The 22,239-nt window shown below is 46.3% G+C and overlaps 1 protein-coding gene across 11 annotated transcripts in view; it reads left to right on the top strand.

Annotated features, from left to right (window-relative positions):
• The window catches only part of CACNA1C (calcium voltage-gated channel subunit alpha1 C), a 664,692-nt gene that overhangs the window by 45,072 nt on the left and 597,381 nt on the right, over positions 1-22,239 (top strand). For all 11 annotated transcript variants that reach the window (XM_032593890.1, XM_032593889.1, XM_032593891.1 and 8 more), the window contains exons 2-3: positions 14,223-14,553; positions 19,161-19,266. In XM_032593890.1, coding sequence (XP_032449781.1) covers positions 14,223-14,553; positions 19,161-19,266 — 437 coding nt within the window. The remainder of the gene's footprint in view (positions 1-14,222; positions 14,554-19,160; positions 19,267-22,239) is intronic.

Here is a 22,239-nt window from a genome sequence, read left to right as displayed (position 1 = left end):
TTGGGTATATACTCAGAAGTGGAATTGCTGGATCGTGTGGTAATTCTGTGTTTGATTTTTTTTTTTTTTCAACGTTTATTTATTTTTGGGACAGAGAGAGACAGAGCATGAATGGGGGAGGGGTAGAGAGAGGGAGACACAGAATCGGAAACAGGCTCCAGGCTCTGAGCCATCAGCCCAGAGCCCGACGCGGGGCTCGAACTCACGGACCGCGAGATCGTGACCTGGCTGAAGTCGGACGCTTAACCGACTGCGCCACCCAGGCGCCCCTCTGTGTTTGATTTTTTGAGGAACCTCCATGCTGTTTTCCATAGCTGTGGTACCATTTTACATTTCCAGCCAGCAGTACCCAAGGGTCATACTTTCTCCATGTCTTTGTCAACATTTATTATTTTCTAATTAAAAAAATTTTTTTAAATGTTTATTTATTTTTGAGAAGTGGGGGAAGGCCAGAGAGAGAGGGAGAGAGAATCCCAAGCAGGCTCCATGCTGTCAGTGTGGAGCCCAATGCAGGGCTCTATCCCACAAATCATGAGATTATGACCTGAGCTGAAATCAGGACTGGGGTGCTCAATCGGCTGAGCCACCCAGGCGTCCCTTCTCATTTTTTTGATCATGCTATCTTAATGGGGGTGAAGGGCTCTCTCTGGCTTTGAGGACTTCAATGTAAACCATGTTGAACCACCAGGTGTCTTGGGGAAACCCTGGAATAGTAAACCAGGAAAGAAACGAGGGCTGGAGGGTCATATTCTCTCTGTTGCTCTTCCTAGCTGAGTAGCCCTTTAGGTTGACCTTGCCCTGTGTGCACAGACAGATTGGAGGCAGCTTCTTAGGATAGCCAAGCATACCTCTTTCAGGCCCTCTCTGGCCGGGAGCCCAGCCAGTGAACACAGGGAGCTGAGAAAGTCAGGCTGACTTTCTCAGCCTGTATCTTTGAGGTCTGTGGGGAGGAGATCCAAGCGCTGAGAAACTCTGTAGGAGTTAGACTGCTTAGGGAGGAGAAATGGGGGCTATGAGATGCCCTGACCAAAGATTTCTATGCCTGAGTGTCTGAGCTAGGATCCTGACCTCTTATGGTGTTTGGCTGAGCCTTCTCCTTCTAAAGAGGAGGAAATTGAGAGCCAAAGAAGGAAAGCGGTTTGTCTGAGTGCACAGGACAAATGGGTGATGAAACTGAGACTGGAATTCAGCTCTCTTGACTTCTGGTCTGGTTCTTCTCTCACCAAACTCAGGAAGGAGTCAAGATGGCTTCATATCTTTTGAAGCTTAATATTAACCAAGGAACAACAGGCTCAGGGGGGCTTGCTTATTTTTTTGTTGCCTTCCACCATCTTGTCTGCCTGCTGTCTGGCAAAGGTTTTGTGGGGATTAATGAGATAAATGGCTTTGACTTTTCTAAGTGAAAGAAGCATTATACTTTATACAAAGCATCGTTATTAAATAGCCTATGAGTGTAGAGGAATACACTAATGTGTTTCTTTTGTCCCACCTTAATGAGAATTAGAGACATCAGGAGGAGGACAAATGGGTCATGTATGGGTGTATTATGTTTTTCGTGTGTAAATATGTGCAGTGACCCCCTCCCCACCACAGTGCAATCCCACGGGGTAATGGAAGAAGAATTTCAGAGCCTCTCACTAATAGAGGATCCTAGGAAAACGGAGCACTGTTTTCAAGGATCTTTGGATTCCTGTGTTCGGAAGTCTCTGGATGGATTCACTTTTCCACAAATTGATACTATTAATTTGTGTGTGAAATATAGCAGTTTTTGAGAGGTGGTTGCTTAACATGGAGGGGGTGTGCTTTTGGGGAAATGTATATATATATTTTTTATAAAACAGCTTTAATGTTTTATTTTACTTCATTGGAAATGAGGTATTCTTTTTTGGTGCCCCGAGGCTTTGCATGTGGGCATCTGTGGAATGATTCTTATTAAGTATCTTTATATGTGGGTAATACATTCATAGACTTAATCTCATTTAGTCTTTATGATTGTCCCATGAGTAATGTATTATTATCTCTATTTTACAGATGGGTAAACTGAGAAGTGTGCATCACTTGGTACTGGGCAGTGTGGCTGGGGGTGGGAGAGACAGCCACAGGGTCAGGGGCCTGGTTCAATGCTATGGGGTTGTGCTCCAGATGGAGGAAAGCCACTCCCTGCCTCCAGTGTCTGACTCTGTTCCAGCTTCTTTGAAGGGTTTGTGCTGATATGGATGGCACCCCTCAGACCTGGGGCCTGAACACTGGTGTCCCGGCTCTGGGTCCTGGTGTCTTTCTCTGTGTGTACACATACCTGTTCATATCTCATGGAGCCGAGTTGATATTTAATGGAATTGTTGTTACAAATCAAGATAAGAAAAAAGATAGCATCTTGCCCATATATGTATCTTGGCTAATTTTTAAGTCAACCATTTTACTTTGCCCCGAACCTAGATACTTTTGTTCATGGAGAGCTGTAGCTGAAGACACAGGGTGTAATTATCCTTTGTCCCAGAGCTTAGGTTTGAGGCAGCAGAGGGCTGCACAGAGGTGCGTGCTCAGTTTTCATGGGACTTCTTGTTCCTGTGCAGCTGCAAGCAGAGGCTTGTATTTTCCTGCAGTGCTGGGGACTGGGAGGAAGAGGCTTCAGGCAGGCTAGGAAGGTGGGCGGCCGGTTTGCCAGGTGGGGTCTGTGTGCACAGCCTCCCCTAACCCTGCGCCCCACCACCCAGATTGGGTATGTCAACAGCTGGACCACAATCTGATACTGGTTTGGCTACAGTAATTTTGGAAGTATACTTAAATAATGAAGCTGAAACCATAACTTTTTTCTTTCTGAATACCAAAGAATTATTTACTATACCAAATTTGGAAAATATAATAACTTCAAAAAGAGCTAGTACTTACAAGGTTCTTACTCTCAGCACTATTCTGAGAGTTTTATATTTATTAACTCATTTGATTATCATAACAATGCTGTGTGATAGGCAGTATTATCATTTCCATTTTACAAAGAAGGAATCTCAGCTACAGAGAGGTAAGGCAATTGTTCCTGCCACACAGCTAGTGACTAGCAGAGCTAGAATGTGCATCAGGTCTGCCTAGTTTCTAAGTCTATGGCCCTGAGTTCTAGGCTGAACTGCCTCTCTGCAAATAAATGTGGCCACCTAGAGATAACCACTAGTAGTATTTCTTTCTTTCTCTCCCTTCCTTCCTTCCTTCCTTCCTTCCTTCCTTCCTTCCTTCCTTCCTCCCTCCCTCCCTCCCTCCCTCCCTCCCTCCCTTCCATGCTTCCTTTCATTTTTGTAAATCTTTATTCTAACTATTTACAGGACAAAATCTAGATAGACACATCAGTAGGGGAGTTTCTAAGATATACATTTTTAAATTGTTGGACTTTTTCTATTTTTCAACAATAAGTGTATATTCCTTTCAAGTTTAGTAAAAACAATAGAGATCTTAAATCATTTTTGTCATGCTCATGATCTAGAAAGGTGACTTTTAAAAAAATTATAGCTGAGGGGCGCCTGGGTGGCTCAGTCAGTTAAGCATCCGACTTTGGCTCAGGTCATGATCTCATGGTTCGTGAGTTCGAGCCCCGCGTCCAGCTCTGTGCTGACAGCTCAGAGCCTGGAGTCTGCTTCAGATTCTGTGTCTCCGTCTCTCTCTGCCCCTCCCCTGCTCATGCTCTGCCTCTCTGTCTCTCTCAAAAATAAATAAACATTAAAAAAATTATAGTTGAATCTCTAGGAATATTTCTATGTGTTTTCTTCTAGTCTTTCTTCTATGAAAAAAAGTCTTTTTAAAAAATTGGGCCCATACATTTTTGGGCACTGTTTCTGTTGCTTAATATCATGGAAGTTTTTTCTATATTATTTTTCAAAACATAATTTTTATGGCTTCTAAAATTGTATCATGTGGATGTGGGATCAATTTATGTAACCAGTCCCCCTGTGTTGGGCTTATAGGTGATTTTCAATTTGATGTTGGTATAATTTACACTGTGGTGAATACCCGGATACGTTGTTTTGCTGGAGTCTCTGATTAGTCCTTTAGGACAGCTTCTGAGAATGGTAGTCAAATGATTGAATTCCTTAAAGACTCTCATTAGGAGTGCTGTGTTGCTTTCCCTACAGGGTTGATCAGCCCATGCTTCCTGCTGGTGAAGTGAAAGAGGCATGGGTAGGGTTCTGGAGTTCAGCTTCCTCTGCTCCCCTCAGGGCTGAAGAGGCTCCAGACATACTGAGACCTCTCCCGCAAAACAGAACCTCCCATGGAGTGTCTGAGTCTATGAGTTCTGAGCCTCAGCAAGGCCACGCCCCTGTTGCAGGGACCATATGCCATTCACTGTGGCAGTGTGGCTGAGCATTCATAGGCATGGATGGAGTCAGAGGAATTACTGCTGGTTTCTAAAGGTGCCTTGACCAGTTCAGTGGGTGAAGTACGTGGGCAGACGAGTATCAGCCAAGTGAGTCTTCCTGTCACCCCATCCTCCCAGGTGGTAAGAAGGAAGGAGGTCAAGGCCACTGAGTACACTAACAAGTGTCCTCTCAAGATAGCACTGCCTCATCTGTTGTAGTTCTGGTGACTGGGAGAGGTGTAGTCACTCTGTGTCTCTGTTTTCCTACCAATCAAATGGGGCCAAAGCAGCAAAACCCTCTATAAATTGGGGCCAGAAGTTGAAGTAATTAAAAATGTCATGGGAAGAAACTGTCATGGGACAATTACACTTTGAGATATTCCCTCTTTCATTCAACACATTTTGACGGAACGCACACCATGCTCCAGGCTGTTCTGGACTCTGGGGAACACAGTAGTGAACAAAACAGACAAAGGTGCCTGTCTCTTGGGGCTTCCCTTCTGATGGGGGATAAGAAATAAATGTCCACCTAATATATGAAATAAACACATGAATAAACACACATATGACATGCTAATCTAAAACAATCGAATAACATCATCTCTGTAAACTTCCACATAGAAATAAAAATTTTGCAAAAGAACTCCCATGCAGGAGATGTGTTTTGAGGACCTAGTAGGTGACAACCACCCTGCCAGGGTTTCTGAGGCCACAAAGCTGGTTCCTGTGCTTAAGGAGCTTATGAATTCCTGGAAGAATACGAGCAGAACACCCATATAAGAGTGTAACCACTCTCAGCCATTCATTAGCTGTAGCCAAGGAGACCGTGAGCCAGTGTTTGGTCTTTTCATTGTTGTGGCCAGCTGTCCCCAGACGTCTACAAACAGAGGGAAAGTTTTTCTGGCTTTCTAGCTGGTATCTGACCTCACTCAGGGCCGGATCTAGTTTTTTCACTACAATGGCTACTTTGCATTGTACTCTGCATGTGCTACTCTGAAAAAGCTGAAATGGCTGACTTGATAAATTTGAACTGAACCTCAACTAGGTCCTGTAATTTAGGTTTGCCATCACCAGGTGGTGATAGGTGCCTTAGTTCAAATAGCAAGAGGTTGAGATTTCCCTCCTCTCCCTGCTTGGAAAAAAGTGGAAGAAATGTTTTATTACTATCACAATTTATTATCTTTGGTTGGAGAGTGTGGTTTAGGGTGTGTATCTGTCAGTTGTTTTCTGCTGTTTTTCTTCGCCTGCTCTCTGATGTCAGTATGACCTTGAGTAATGCTAGGGAAATGGCTTTATGATTAATGTCCTCTAGCCAAGGTAATGTTGGCAGACCTCCTCTGTGGATGGAGGCTAGTTTGCTTCCATGGGAGTCAGTCCTAGAATTCCTTTTCCTGTCTTTCTCTCCTTTTGACTAGCTGCCCTCTGAAGAACCAAGAAAAGGTTTAGTTTGCTGGATCACTAGAAGGTGTGGTAGCTTTACCACTCTTCCAGTTGTCTTGGGCTCCTGAAATGCTCCAGGTTCTTTGCCTTTTCCCTGGTCATTAGAGAGGAGTGGGATGTAGAATAGGCAAGTGATGCTTTTATTTAAGAGAGTATCTGATTGAATTAGGCGAGGAGATGGCCACAGATGTCCTTGGGTCCCTGTCTTTGTTTTGGAGCAGGTTTGACTACTGTGATGGTGGGCCTGTTCTGAGCATCCCCATCTCTCATGAACTGTGTTTGTAGAAGGGTGAGGAAAGAGTGTAAGAGAATGCTATTGAAAATAGTGTGGAAATGGCTCAGGTGAGAGATACAGGTAGCAGCTGTGACACACTTAGAAGATCCTTTGGGTGCTCGGTCTGAGGAGATGTTTCTACTTCAGCTGGGATGTCCTGGAGCTCTCTTAGGACCTACTTAGGTTGGCGGCGGGGGGGGGGGGGGTGAATGTCAGTTTCCCCATCTGCCCATTGGGATAATTAGTTTTTCATTCACTTGACAAGAGTGTTAGCCACTGAAGAATGACTTTTTGTTTTTAATGTTGTTTGTTGGGTCTCAGACTGTCTTAGGCTTTGAAAACATGTCTTTTTGCATAGGGTGATTATTTCCTGATCAGAAAATCCACCCACCTATCAGCATCTGAATCAGTTCTTGATTGCTTTTTAAAAAAGTTTCTTCACAAATTTTACTCTTTCCATTATGACTTCCTTTTAATATAGACCTGTGCTGTCCAATATGGTAGCCACTAGCCATGTGTGGCTATTTAAATGTAAACTAATTGAAATTAAATAAAATTTAAAGTGTAGTTCTGTAGTTGCACTTGCTACATTTCAAGTGCTTAATAGTCAGCAATGACTGGCGGCTACCATATTGAACATCTCAGAGTTAACAGAACATTTTCATCATTGTAGATGTTCTATTAGACAGCGAGACTGTAGACTGTATGTCTTAGTCAGGGGTCAGACCTACAACAGACACTGCTGTAGCCATTTTCAGAGGAAACATACTTAATACAGGAATTTAAGGGAATTTAATTGGAAGGGTTAGGAGAGCAGGCTGTAGGTCGGGCCTCTAGGAATGACTCCCAGGACGACACTGCAGAACTGGCTCACCAAAAGGACTGGGGCTCTGGTATAATTAGGGACATGAGGAATCTGGAAGCCATTGTGCCAAGAGCTGGCTCCAGGATCACACCACCTTATCCATGTTCCAGGTATCAAAAAACCATTGCCATAGCCTTGCTGGCCCTATAGCAGTGAAATAGATGCTCTTCCCAACAGACTTAGTTTCAGTTCACTTCTTGAGTTGGCCAAACCCCATAGTCACATCAGGAAGTCCAGCTACAGGGGATATTGGAAATTATAGTTGTTAGCTCTTTTGCCTCTACAGGACAGGAAGGCACAAGTACAGGGAGGTTGCAAGAGCTGCTGAGTTTAGTCAATCCACCAGTCTACCCCATCTGCTGAATGGGGCTGAGCCAGAGCTGACCCTTCTTTGCCTGAGCACCCCTGGGCTTAAGATGGACAGGTCATCGGGTATCTTCTAAGACCAGGAGACAGTATCTTCCCTTTTGAGTTTCCTAGCTATCTCTGTAATGTTCTAGCTAGAGAAGATTAATGGCCTCCTGCTTTCTAGTTATTTGGCCTTTAATGGGCAGAGAAAGCACGGTTTCTGTTTCAGGTTGGCTGCTACACTCTTAAAGAGAATGTTGGCCCCTGGTCACTACAGTGAGATGACAGACAGCAAGAGCTAAATGGGCTTCTGCGAAGATCTCGGGTGACACCCTGGCCTGAGAGAAAGCATTTCCTTTGCACAGTAGAGATTGCTAAATGAGAGGATGGTTAGGCCTTTAGGAGGAAATGCATTTCCAGTTCTCTCTCTGCCAAGTGTCAACTGCTACTTCTTGCTCTCCATAAATCAATCTGGGTTGTAGTTGTGTGTTTAGAGTCTGGTCATTAGTGGTGACCTCCTTGGTGCATGGATGAAGGTGCTCGGGCTAAGAAGGAGGTCATGCTGTCAAAGCACATCTGCAGCACTGTACTTTTTTCCACACACATGGCTAACTGGGAATCTCTTTATGGTGCCAGGGGTTTGGTCATCTTTGTTCAAAGGTGTATGGAGGCAGGGGGATGGGGAGTGCTACTTATTTACATTGGAGAATTGGGGTTGGGGGCTTTGAGAAGGAATTATTTAAGCCCAAACCTGAAGCGTGAGAAGGAATTACCAAGCCAAGAGCAGAGGGAATAATGTTCTAAGTATGTGCAAAGGTACTGTGGCATGTAAGAAGTGAGTGTTTGTGAGGAGTGAAATGAGGCCAGTATGTCAGGACTGCATTGGACCAGGCTGAGAGGGGAATGAGATGAGAGAAGTGGCCAGGGCCAGCCTATGTGGGCTTCATAAGTCATGGCAAAGAGTCCAGATTTTGAAGAGATTTATGTAGAAGAATGACAGGAACCTGATTTATGATGTATATTTTTAAAAGGTCACTCTGGCTGCTGCATAGAACTTGGATTGGGGACAGGCAGGAAAGGAGAGAGAAATGTCAGGGGGCTACTGCAGCATTCTGGGCAAGAGATGGATGGAGGTCTGGACGAGGGGGGTGGCGTGGGAGATGGAAGTCATTGCTCACAAACTCTTCCTTCAGAAATCTCCCCTATAATCACATCCACGAAGTAAGTGGGAGAGCCTGAATAAGCCCATGCTTTAGGGCGTAGGTGGGCTGATTCCAGCAATTTCTAATGCTTACCTGTTATCTGCCTTCATCTGTATCATGACCTCATCATAGTGTAGTTGTTAGCAAATAGATATTAAGCATCTTTTGCAGTAAGGCCTGGGATCAGGTGCTTGGATGGAGATTGATTAAAGGAAAAAAAATCAACTTTTTCATTCCTGAGCACCTTCCAGGTCCCCAGCTCCATGCCTCACTCATGGGGGTACCAAGGAAGCATAAGCCACTGCCTCCTGACTTTTTTTTTATCTTTACTTGAACCTTGCAGAGCAGAATGACATATGGCTGACCAGTCTGTGCAGGGGTCTTGCCCTGGTTCTAGTCCCTTGGAGAAGCAGCAGCTCTGTGTGCAGAGGAGGGAGCTACAGATCCCAGGGGATCTGGGCCATTTGACAAATGGGAATCATTTTCTTATATGTGAGGGGCAGGTGGCTGTTGTGGGCACCCACCTGTTTGTATGTGGCCTGATCTGCTCTGGGGCTCATTCAGGGATGAGCACATCAGTACAAATAGTTTAGTAAGGCAGGAGCCAGAGCAGACTTAAACGGTGGCATCTTTTCAGCTGGCAGCCAGGAGACAGAGCTTTGAATCAGCTTTATAATTTGAAAATTGGTCTCTTTGCATTGGGTGGTTATTTCGTGCTAACAAAAGCCATCAGGGACACAATGCTGCTTGCCCTTCCTCCATGGCACTGCTCTGGGTTCAAAAATGTGGAGCCTAAGATGGTGATTTTCCATTCCTGGTATTCTTGGATAGTTGTGCCCCCTTATTGAGTGGGACCTGGAGATGCTAATAGAGCCTTGGGCCTGGGGAGGGAATCATCCCAGTGGATGGGGGAAAATTGCTTAGAGGAGAGGAGGCTAGGCTGGGCCTTGGAGCACAGCCCTTGTGGAGACTAGCCCTGTGGGGCCTTACCTGTCTCACCTGTGCATGGCTCTGTGTTTACTGTGGCAGTGCCTTAGTCATGTCACATGGCTGTAACAATGCTTAGAGCTTCCAGGACCAAAATAATGAAGGCTGTTTTTTTTTGTTGTTGTTGTTTTGTTCTTTGGCTAGGGAGAGGTTGACATTCCATTTTTCCCTATGGACTTATTTGTATGTGCTTTCTCCAGATGGTGTGCTCCAGAGAGGTCCTTGTGCTCTGGGAATATAAATAAGGTGACCCATGGTGCAGGGTGGCTCAGAAGTCAGCTTGCCAAGACATGGCTTTCAAAACCATGTATTGGCTCTGTGGAGCCACAGTCATCTTGCTCTCAATGTCAACAGCTCAGGGTGCATAGGACGTAACCCTCCCCGCCCCCCCTCCCCCCAACCCCACAGCCTTTCTGAGGCAATGGATGTGTTCTCATGCTGGTGCTTCCTGCCTTCTTCCCAGGATTGCTTGGCTTTTCGAACTGGCAAGTGGTAGGAGAGAGGAGGATTAAGACAGTGCTTAGGAGACAGTATGAAGATTAGAGTTTGAAGACAGTGATCTGCGGGAAGGTGTGAGGTGCTGAGGGCTTGTGAGAAGAGAATTGGAGTCTGGAGAGGCTGACAGTGGTGGAGACATGGCTGCTTTTATGCATGTGAGGGAGGAGAAGTTAGTTGAGGAACTAAAATAGAGTCCATTAAGTGTTGTCAATGCCAAGCAGAGAGTCTAGTAAGGAAAAATTATATACCACAGATGGAATGGATAACATTAGAATTCCAACCCTGGTGAACCCAGTAAGAAATGAGATCAGGCCACTGTTGACTGGTCATTCCAACACAGTTGATAGAAAAAGGGACACCTTCCCCTTTCATTCATCCCAGAGGCACCCCAAGGGTTACTGAAGGGGCTAATCATGTAGTGGAATCCTTCCTGTGAAGATCATACCAAACATAAAGGATGTTCTTAGGTCAGAAATGCAGCCCCTTTGGGTCCTCTGGGTGGCTCAGTTGGTTGAGTGCCCGACTCTTGATTTTGGCTCAGGTCATGATCTCATGGTTCGTGCATTTGACCTTGCATCGGGCTCCGTGCTGACAGTGTGGAGCCTGCTTGGGATTCTGTCTTCCTCTCTCTCTGCCCCTCCCCTGCTCACTCTCTATTTCTCTCTTTCAAAATAAACAAACTAATTAACTAACATTAAAAACAAACAAAAAAAAAAGGGGCGCCTGGGTGGCGCAGTCGGTTAAGCGTCCGACTTCAGCCAGGTCACGATCTCGCGGTCCGTGAGTTCGAGCCCCGCGTCGGGCTCTGGGCTGATGGCTCAGAGCCTGGAGCCTGTTTCCGATTCTGTGTCTCCCTCTCTCTCTGCCCCTCCCCCGTTCATGCTCTGTCTCTCTCTGTCCCAAAAATAAATAAACGTTGAAAAAAAAATTAAAAAAAAAAAAACAAACAAAAAAGAAATGCAGCCCCTTCACCATCAAGGCCCACAAACCCAGTAGGAGATGTGTGCTCTGCTCGTGGCCATGGTGGTGGGCACACACGTGTATATGCCTGTGGGGTACATGTGTGAATTCTGAGGAGGCGGAGTATAGTCTAGCAGTTAACTATGAGTGCTGTGCATGCTGCTGAAATCTCTCATTGTCTCACTTTGTGACCTTTAATGAGTCACACGCTCCTTTGTTTTCTTATGTGTTAAATGGAGATACGAATGCTTCCAGCTCTCATGCTTCGGGTGCCCTTATTAATTCAAATCCTCTCTTCTAGTTTTTTCCTCTGGGGTATTATAAGAAAGTGAAGGCCCAGCCTTATTGGGGGCCTTCCTTGCTTTATGCCTATGATCCACACAGTGAGTGTAGGGAGGGCAATGGCAAGGTACGTGAGAGAGAGAGAAGAGTTCTCATAGGAAGTATTGGGTTCTCCATGATCCTGACATTCCAGTTAAAATACTTTACCCCTGGGGGTGCAGCAGCTGCCCAGAGCAGCTGGAGCAGAGGAAAAGAGGAAGGTGAATGGAATATATGGGGAGGCAGGAGTCAGTGTCATGTTGAGAATATAGCCATGAATTGAGTATAGCAAAGAGGCAATTTTCCAGGCCCTGGGGACTGGGGGTGGGGCTCTAATGCTACAGCGACCAGATGGCAATAGTGCAGGAGGCAACTGTCGGGACAAGAAGGCTGTAGACCAGCTGGTGCTAAAGAAGAACTGATGTGCTCATCTTGGTATCATAACAGGGGTGGTAAATTTGTGGCATCTGTGATACCATTTCCTACCCTTTGTGCCCATGGCAGACATCACTAATCTATCACAATATACTTTTCTTTGTAGTCAGAGAAGACTCTGAATCCTTTAGGTACAACCTTTTGGGCAGTCAAGTCAATCAGTTGGCATAAGAGTGAAAACTTATTTACTGTCTGTCACTGGTGTGATGATGAAAAGGACATAGATTTTGGAATTTAGCAGAAATGACAGCCCAGACAGGTACAAGCTTTGTTGTATTGAGCAGGCATATTGGTCAGGTCTTTTTTGGTTGCAAAGGATAGAAACTCAATTTGAGTTAGCACTGAGTTACTTAAGTAATATAACCCGAAGGCTCAGGGTAAGGCTAATGTCAGACATGGCTAGATGCAGGAGACCGATGAGGTTGCTAGAGTCTGTCTCTAGGACAGAGTATGTCTGCATTCTGTCTGGCTGAAATGGGTCCTTGCTTATCCCCTGTGGGGAGACAGGGCTGGTGGTGGTGGTGATAGGGTCTAGATAGCAGGTCACAGTGGGAACAAAAGTTATATTGAGGGTCAAACACAGAAGGCTGAATCCAAGATAAGAGTAGGGAGAGGTGCTAAGTGTTCATCTGAATACTAGTGAGTTGTGGCGAGGAGAGGGAAGGGGCTCCACAAGGCAGTTTGTTTTGGGCCCAGCAGTTTCCCTGGAAGAGCCTTGTGTATACTGAACAGAGAAGAGGGTCATTGTGAGGAGGTTTGGAGGTGACATGCATATGCGACTGGTTTGCTTGCTCCAGCCACAGTCGCTGATGGCAACTGATGTGGCATCCAGGTGCCAGGCTCACTGCCCCACACTGCCACCCCATTCTCTGCTGCTACTCTTGATCCTGTGGCACCCAACCAGGTGACAAGTCTCCAGGTCACGCATCTGTCCTGGGGCATTCAGGTCTGGGCCCAGGCTGAGCTGATCCTGGGTGAACCTTGTAGGATTCTAGGGTGAGGAATCCAGCTGATCAGACTGAAGAGTGCCCAGAAAGTATGCATTGTGTCTTGGGGGCAGTCTCGAAGGCTCTAGGTGCCTTTAAATCAGAGAAGTGCAGATGCCTGTGTTCTGGATTTCACTGGTTTCTACCCAGGTTTCCTTCCTGACAGTGTCCCTCTACCCCACCCTGTCAATCCTTGTCATACAGAGCTCCGTTTCCCAGATATCAAATGCTATATAATGAATCACCCAAAACAAAGTGGCTGATAGCAGCAAACACCTTGCTGTCTCCCACAGTTTCTGTGGGTCAGGAATTTCTTGGGTCTCTCATGGGGTTGCAGTCAGATGGTGACTGGAGCATCTGGGGGCTGGCTGGGAGTCTCTCTCTTTGCATGTGGTCTCTCCATGTAAGCTAGTTTGGGCTTCCTCACCACACGGAAGCCACAGGGCTTACACTGCATATTTTGGACCTAGTTTTAGAAGTGATGTACTGTCATTCTGCTGTACTTTATTGGTCAAAACAGTCACCCGAGACAAATCCCATTTCATAAAATTTTTTTTTCAACGTTTATTTATTTATTTTTGAGACAGAGAGAGACAGAGCATGAACGGGGGAGGGGCAGAGAGAGAGGGAGACACAGAATCGGAAACAGGCTCCAGGCTCTGAGCCATCAGCCCAGAGCCTGACGCGGGGCTCGAACTCACGGACCGCGAGATCGTGACCTGGCTGAAGTCGGACGCTTAACCGACTGCGCCACCCAGGCGCCCCTGACAAATCCCATTTCAGAAGGAAAGGACATAGGTCCTCTTTCTTAATGGGAGGGATGTCAAAGATTTGCTGACATAATTTAAAACCACTACAGGCCCCTACCCCCTCGTATCCAACCAACACTCATTGCCTAGATAGGTTTAAGGTACCAGGATATAATCTTACTTTGGTCCGTGCCTTTCTTTTATTATACTATTTTTATTTTTGGAACTTGGGCAGAGACCTGAGTGAATTACACTCTTCAATTCATTGTACGTTTGCCATCATTGCTTCATGCAATGACTCTCATTCATTCACTCATTCATCCATTCTTCCTTTGTATCCCCATATCCTACTTTCCTTTTTTACTCCTAACTTTCCTTAAACAACCATTCTGTTATATTTATGAATATCCTTTATTTGCATGTGTTCTTATAAATATGTGTTTTAATAGACATATCTTGCACATGTACTGTTTTCTGTGTCCTCCTTTTCTCCCTTGCTCGGTGCTCCTGGGTGCATACACGTACCATACATGCATGCTGTAATGCATACATCTTATGTCTTGTCGCCTAAAATGAATCAGTGAAACTAGAGAGGAGGAGTGACATGTCCAGGGTCACACAGCTGAATTGCAACCAGAATAGTTTTCCTGACTCTTTTTCTCAGCATCACACATTAATGTTTTCATGCGTCATCTCCCAGTTTCTTGCAATCATTTGAAATAAGATTTTTTAAAAAATCGCAAGTCTGGGTTCCTTTTCCTAGCTCTCCTGTTTTCTCCCTAGTAACTGCCATCCTCTGTCCTCTCCTCCTGCAGGTTCCAACTATGGGAGCCCACGTGCAGCTCACGCCAACATGAATGCCAATGCGGCTGCGGGGCTCGCCCCCGAGCACATCCCAACGCCCGGGGCAGCCTTGTCCTGGCAGGCAGCCATCGACGCGGCCCGGCAGGCTAAGCTGATGGGCAGCGCTGGCAATGCAACCATCTCCACCATCAGCTCCACACAGCGGAAGCGGCAGCAATATGGGAAACCCAAGAAGCAGGGCAGCACGACTGCCACACGCCCGCCCCGTGCCCTGCTCTGCCTGACTCTGAAGAACCCCATCAGGAGGGCGTGCATCAGCATCGTCGAATGGAAATATCCTTTGTGCTCTGGGTTGGGCAGGGGGCCCCTGGGAGCCCTGGCGGGGCCAGCCCCACAAATGCCACCAGGTAGTGAGCTGTGTTGGCTGAGCTGAGCCTACAAAGTGGCTCTCAGACCTACTGCTTCTTCATCACTGGGGCGCTGTTTGAATGCAGAATTTTAGGCCCTGCCCTAGACTTGATTAATCAGGATGTCTGGGGACAGGGCCCAGGAATCTGCTGGAATAACAAGCAGAGTATCTTTTTCATATATTTTTTCATACGATAAGCAACATTTGAGAAAATGATCCGAAGAGGTTATGAAATATCATCTCACCCAGCTGAGCCTTTCCAGGTGTGTTGGGTTAATAGTGGTTACATGCTGCTACTCCATAGCCTTCTTTACCTCCCTTGTTATGGCACTGGCGTAGTTTGATGACCTCCCCTCTCTCTAGTGTGAAAGAGCCCAAGAGGTGCAAGACGGTAGTGGTCAGTGACCCTGGTTCTTGGTTCAAGGCTTAGGAACAGTGGTTCTCAAACTTGGCTGCACATTAGCATCACCTGGAATGTTGTAACAAAATACAGGTGCCTGAGCCCCACTCAGGCATAATTCTAAAACTCTCCACATCATTCTGATGTATAGCCAAAGTGGAGAACGCTGGCCTGGAGGTTTCAACACAGATCCACTTTGTATGTATAGAGCCCAGTGAGTGGGTCCTTCAGAGAAAATGACTTTGAAGGGCCAGACTCTCACTGTGGAATTATAGGCCCCTTAAAGTCCTGGGAATTGTGGGTTGGTGGAGATTGATAGGAGCTTCAAGATCAGTAGGGCCACCTCTGACTTTCCCCAGTGATGACATTGAACTCCATATGGTCATATGGTCAGTGACAGACAGGACTAGACCTCTGGCACTTAGTTTTGGGCATTTCCATAATAAGAGTTCATGCAGGCAGGGCTACCATGTCTTCCGGGGCTCAGGATGGGAGTGTTTGGTGTTATTCATGACTTTCCATAGAAGGATTTAAAAGTCTTGGGTAGTGGTTGAAAGGCAAAAGAAGATGGCTCCGGAGAGAAGAGCTTCTGTTTAGCAATAAATGTCAGTTCTATAAATGTTTGAGCCCCTCCACTCAAAAATAACTTTATGAGAATGCAGTGCAAGCTGGCCGTCTGTCCTGAGTGGCCAAGCATGCTTCCAGTTCCCAGATGACTGGGTGAGAGGCTCGGCTCTGCACAACCTCCATATGCTGCTGTCATAACTGCTCAGTCAGAACCACAGAGTGGGAAAGGTGGGGGCCGTGCAGGTCAGGCTCCCCCAAAGGGGAGGGCACTGAGGCCTGGAGAAGCTGAAGAACTTGGTCAGATCACATAGCCTGCAATGGACAGAGCTGGGTTTCAAATTGAGGTTCCCCAAGTCCCAGATCCATACATTTCCCATTCCCCATGCACCCATAGTATAGAGGATAGGTACCAGGGTAGATGTTCAGGGGAACACCATCCAGCTCACTGGGACACAGTGGCACCTGGATCTGGAGCCTGAACCACTCCCATCATGGCCATGCCTCCTGTGTTCTTGAGTGGTCATGGGTCCACTTTTCTCATCTTTAATAGGGAATAACCAGAGAATTAACAAGGGCTGCAGAGTCCGTGCATGTGGAAGCATTTTCAGAAAAGCTATGTCAGGGGATGTATTCAGTGAGTAGTAGTTAACTTCAAGTCTGTTCTTCCTCTCCTGGGATGGACAGCTCCCTGACAAGGAGCACTGAGTGCAGAATGAAGTGCCAGGTGCCGTAGTAGCCTGGGAGAAAGGGAAGAGAGGAGATAGCAGTACACAGGGCATGGCGGGGAAGTGTGGGAGAATGGGGGCTTTGTAATGAAAATGTCTGATGTGTTGTCCATGGAAACTGGTCAGAAAGCCCCACGAGGCCTGAGTCTGGGATTCATGAAAAGACCCTTGACTGGGTCAGCAGCAGTGTTAACAAGGCAGTTACCTGGTGTGCCACCTGTGGACCCAGCCACCTCACTGCACCCCCACGCTGGGCAGAGGGGTGCTGCAGCCACACCACCTGGGTGACTGTGCCCTCCTCACTGCAGGGAAGGAAGTGGGCCCAGCCTCAGCAGTGCTAGTTGGGTAGCATTCTTAGATTGCCTTGGAAGGGTAACTGGACAGGTAAAGAGATGGTCTGGTGTATTAGCTAGTCAGTGTTCCTTGAAAGAGTGGAATCTGATGCTGTCATTAAGAAGGGAAGACAGTTTTAAAACTGGTCTGGCTGCCACAGGGTGATATAGTACGCCTCCAGGTCTCAACCTGGGTTCTCCTCCACTCTGCAGCTGATGGCTTTTCTTATCTGCCTGATTGGTTTCTTTACACATTATCTTCTCTAGAAGTAGCAGGGACTTTTAGCATAAGATGATGGATGGATAGCCTGGATTGGCAGAGGATGTAGAACTGATAGTGTAAGAGACACCCCAAGCTTAGCCATCACCCACTTTGGTGGAAGGAACAAGTTGACATTTGAGGATTGGATGCATGAGGTCTGGCTTAGCTGAACTGATGTGCTATCACCCTGGTGGGAGGAGCACAAGGGACCAGATGATGGGAATGAAACTGAGCAGCCCCTAGGTCGAATGTCACTTTCCTAAGCAGATGGGGAAAGGGCTAGAAGGGAAGAGGTTTTGTGATAGGAGGAATAAAGTGCTAACTCCCTAAAAATGCTTTAGGGTAACTTTAGGATATATCAGCATAGAGTAGTCCTTACAAACTCAGACTTTGGAACCAGACTTCCTATGTTTGAATCCCATTCTGCCACAGGCTATGTGATGTTGGGCAAGTTAACATCTCACCTTTCTGTGCCCCACTGTCCTCATTTGGAAATAGGGATGACAATTTTATACTCAATCACTCAGGGTGTTTGTATGGAGCAGTTAGAAAAGAGCCTGGCACAGAGTATGCTCTCAGATGTTAGCTACTGTCCTTCCTGTTGCCATCACTGTCATCTTTGGCATCACCACTGTTATCACTAGTTCCTTGGCCAACTCAAGGGGCAGCACATATTGGAAAAGATAGTCAGTAGGTCTGTTTCTGGACCTGGCTCCGCTATTTGTCAGCTTGGAATCTGGGAGAGGTTGTTTTACTTTCTGTACCTGTCAGTCTGGGAGGTTAGGCAGGTCTGCTGCCTACCATCTTGTGGATATCAAGGCACACGTAGAAAATGGCAGCCTTCATGAGGTATGCTGGGTAAATGGACCCTCAGCTATGCCCATAGGGCTGAGGGGGATCAATAACTAGCACAGCAGCTAAAGCCTTGACTAAGATGCCTTCCAGGCCCAGAATTGCCCTGTTAACACAGGTCAGAGGCCATTCAAGGTAGGAGAATGAACCCTGGACTCTGTAGTCAGGGAATCTGGGTTCTAGTCCTGACTGGGAAGTACCTGCTGTGAAGTCTTCAGAAAGTTTCTCAGGTCTTCTGGGCCTCAGAGGTTTGGACTAGATAATCTCTAAGGTCTTTCTCCCTGCTTTGATTTATTAACTTTGTGAGTACAGGTTTCCCTGGGAGAGGAAGTTGGTCCCTTCTTCCAGGATTCCCATCCTCTTTCCCTTCCTCTTCCTGTTAGGTCCCATGGGCAAGCCTGGAAACCTGGCAGTGTTATGGGGGTGGGGGGAGATGGGACTGGAAGAGCATAAACTGGCCTTCCTCTCAAGTTTCCCCTTTCTGGCCTTCATTTGTGGGTGCAGGGTAGAAGGACCCTTATCATATTAGGTCATTTTTTTCTTGAGAATGTGTTCTTTCTGGAATTTTGATAAAGAAATCTGGTACAAGAACTTCACCAAGTGCACTGCCATTGGTGAGTGAACCAGCTTGTCCCTCTAGATCCCAGCACACGCCAACGGAAAAGTCATGAAGATCTAGATGTCAGCCTTGCCCACTGAAAGCAAGGCCTCCACAGACTAAAGAGAGGTAAGGTATTCCATGTGGAGCTGTGTCTTGGAGCAAAGATGGCTGTCCTGCCCTAAATGCACAGTATACATGCTGCTGTGCTCTTGAGGGTCCAGAGCCGCCAGCCATCTTCAGGTTCTGTGGAAGGTGTCAGAAGATAAAGTAGAAAGGGGAAAAAACACTCTAAACTTCAGATTAAAAGATCTGAATCTCCAAATTTCAATGAAAAATCTTGAAGTCAAGTCTGCCTTAAATCTACTATCTCACCTCTCCCAACCATAGCTTGAGTCCCTGGGTGGCAGCGTGGAAGCCACGGGAAAAGAGGTGTCTAGGGGACAGCCTGTCCCAACTGGAGCAGGCACTGCTCTGTAAAAGTACCCCTGAGCACACATGAGGGAAAATGAAGTCCAGTGCAATCTAAATAAATAAAAGAAGAAGAAAAAAGTTTTTAGAAATGTGTGTTTACTCTGGCACGCGACTGGCCTCCACTGCTTTTGACATATTAGGAAAAATTTTGGCGGGGACCCATTAGAAGCACTTTAAAAGGCATATGTTTCTTCTCAGGATACAAGGGGCTTGGAATGTATTGTTCAAACAAAATTCTTATGAATCTTTGATTCATTTTAAAATATATATGTGTATGTTTGTTTCACTTATGCCTTCTGTGGCCTTGACTTCCTTAACTCCCTTCCTCAGACCATTTGAAATAATTATTTTACTGACTATTTTTGCCAATTGTGTGGCCTTAGCGATCTATATTCCCTTTCCAGAAGATGACTCCAATGCCACCAATTCCAACCTGGTAAGTCCACCATCCCAAGTCTCTGCTCTTCTCCCTCGGTGCAGGACTGAGCTTGGATCACATGGATTCAAGGTGGAATGTGGGGAGAAGTGACATGTGTGTTTGACATGCGCAAAAGTGCTGCTGCGCTCAGATCTCAAGTGCTATTGCTGTCTATTCAAATCAGCACCTGTCTTATCACAGCCTGTTTTCAGAAAAAATATTCCAATTAGGTGGTGGTGAGATGTGTGCTGTGTGTGTGTGTGTGTGTGTGTGTGTGTGTGTGTGTGTTGAGGGCTACAAAATGTGCTGCATAAGTTGCACGTGCAGGTGTTTGCAGGCGCAAGCTTTCATCTTGGATCATTTGTTACTTATTTTAAGTGACTGTGTCCCATTGGTAGGGTTTGCCCAGGTGATCTGTAGTATCACTGCACGAGAAGTAATTTCTAGGAAGCTTTTAGGAAAGTTTCCTTTTGCAGCCAAGATGTATTATTTAGTTGAAAGGGTTTTATTTTCTTGGGAAAGGCGGCTTTCCATTTGGATTGTTGGGAGGCCAGTGCTGGCAATTTGGGGTTAGAATTTGTCCATGGAAAAAGCGCAGAGTGTGTTTACTTTTGGCTGAGCGTGAAGTCATTACAGAGGCCTTTGCTCTGTCTGGGCATGGGAGGAAAAGAGTTCTGGAATGCAGTTGGCAAAATCAGGGCACTCCAGGATGCCTCTGCTGCAGGCGGTAGGAAGATCCTGCCTCTCTCCCCCTCCCCCCACAGAGACACCATAACTTTTCCTGTGATTCCCACCAAGTGCATCTTTTCCCCTCATCAGCACCTTCCTCTAATTAGCGAGATTGGGCTGTCTGATGAGATCGTTTTGAAAAGAAGCAGGAGGGTTACAGAATTCTCCTTTCTGTTGTTGCTGGCTGCTGATGGTATCATGGGTGTAATTCTTTTGCTTTTTAACCTTTGACATTTTCTTTGGCCCCTTCAGCAAATAGATCTGATGCACATTTGAAACTTCTCCCCTGTTTTCCCCAGTTCTGACGATTGGCCCCAGCTCCATATTGGGTAAGATGTTATGGTGTGAGCCGGGCTGCTGCGTCTTGTGGCTTGGCTTGGGCTACGTGTTGGGGACAGGTTCCCTAGCTGGCCAGTGAGCTCCGAGTGATGACATGGCCAGAGTCAGCAGGCAGGCAGAGCATTAGCAGTCCATGCGGCCTTCTGAGGCGTGACCTTGTCTCTTAACAGGCAAGAAATCTTTACTGTGTCAGAATAAATACAAGCAGGAGTGTCTCCCAAACGGCCCTTGGAAAAGCTGGAGCATCTTCCATCAGTTATACTTGTCTCTGTGTCCACCTCCCTCCCCCCACCACAGCCCACCCGAAACCCCTGCAGCTTAGCACTTAATCTTCAACTTAAGAAAAAAAAAAAAAAGAATCTGTGTCTTATTCTGAAGCCAGTGAAGCTTTGGGTGTACTCTAGGCAAAAGCAGTGGGGAAAGTGGCTAGAGAGTTTGTGTTTATTTTATGCCCCAGCCCCTCCTGTCGGAGCTCCCTGGGGGGATTAGCAGCACTGAGAGGGAAGCCTGGGCTGGCTGCATGGGAACAGAGGGGCTGGCAGGACAATGAGGGGAGGGGTTGTGTTGGACTTACCCTGGAGCTGGGGTGGAGGTCGCCGAGTGCGTGCGGAGACTGCTGGAGGGACAGTGGAGTTTTAAAATCACACCACAGAGTGATGGAGGTGTTCTAAAGTGGGATGGTAGTATGGTTGCACAGCTGTATAACTGTACTAAAAATCATTGAGTCATATTTAACAATGGGTGATTTTTATGGTATGTAAATTATACCTCAATAAAGCTGTTTTTATGAAAAAGAATAATACCAGCATGGAAACCCAGGCCTTTCAATGCCTCCCAACATCAGCTGCTTGTTGCTCTTTTATACCTTGCAAATGAAGGGGAGGTTAGATAGGTGGAGGGAAAGGGGTGATGGGGACAGCCAGTGAAATTTGTCAGTGACATTACACTAGGAGTTTGGGGGGGGGTTGCAGAGCAAAGTGTGAAGAGTTGAAAAGGGGCTTCTACGTGCTAGATCAATTCCCACCTCTTTCAAGCCATGGCTTGGGCAGTGACTTACCAAATGAAGGAAGCATGCTAGCATTTCCTTTATCCCAAATACAAACACACACAGATAGACACATAGATACACACACAAACACACAGAGACATGCACAGATAGACACAGACACGCACATGGACACAGACACACATACAGAGACATATACATACATAGACACACACAGACATACACACAGATGTATACACAGACATATGTGCAGGTATATTACACAGACATGTAGACATACACACAGATGTACACACACACAGACATACACACAGATGCACACAGTAGACATACACATAGACATATACCCACAGATACACACAAAAACATACATGCACATATACATACATAGACACATAAACACATAGACACATACACATGCACACACTTCTCTAATTCTGCTCCATTCCTGAACTTATATATATGTATGTGTTATGTGTGTGTGCATATATATATAATTTTTTAATTTTAATTTTTTTTTAGCAAGAGTCTGCATTTGCCACTTCTGCCAGTTTGCTTTTGCTCTTTCTTCAGCTCCATGCTCTCTGTCTCCCATCTCTATCTCTGGAAAGTAAAAGATATGGATCTCAGTTGGCAAACTCAGGAGGGAAAGAAATGCAACTTGTTTTTGCTTTCCTATAACTGAACATCCTGTCTGATTTGTGACTCCATTTGGCCTGTGGCATAAAGCTCATTCCTGTAAGTGCTCTCAGCCCCTTCCCTGTAGTTGTAGCTTAGGGCCACTGCATTATGGAACCAAGGGGACACACTGCTCTTGTGTGGTCAGTCCACACCATTGAAGAGGCCTTGTCCCTCTTGGAAGGGCCTTGGTCTTTGATCCCTGCAGGTGGTGTGGTCCCTTATTCTCCAGCATGGGG

Source organism: Lynx canadensis, chromosome B4 (assembly GCF_007474595.2).
Source record: "Lynx canadensis isolate LIC74 chromosome B4, mLynCan4.pri.v2, whole genome shotgun sequence".
NCBI lineage: Eukaryota > Metazoa > Chordata > Mammalia > Carnivora > Felidae > Lynx > Lynx canadensis.
This window is presented reverse-complemented; position numbering and strand designations above follow the sequence as displayed.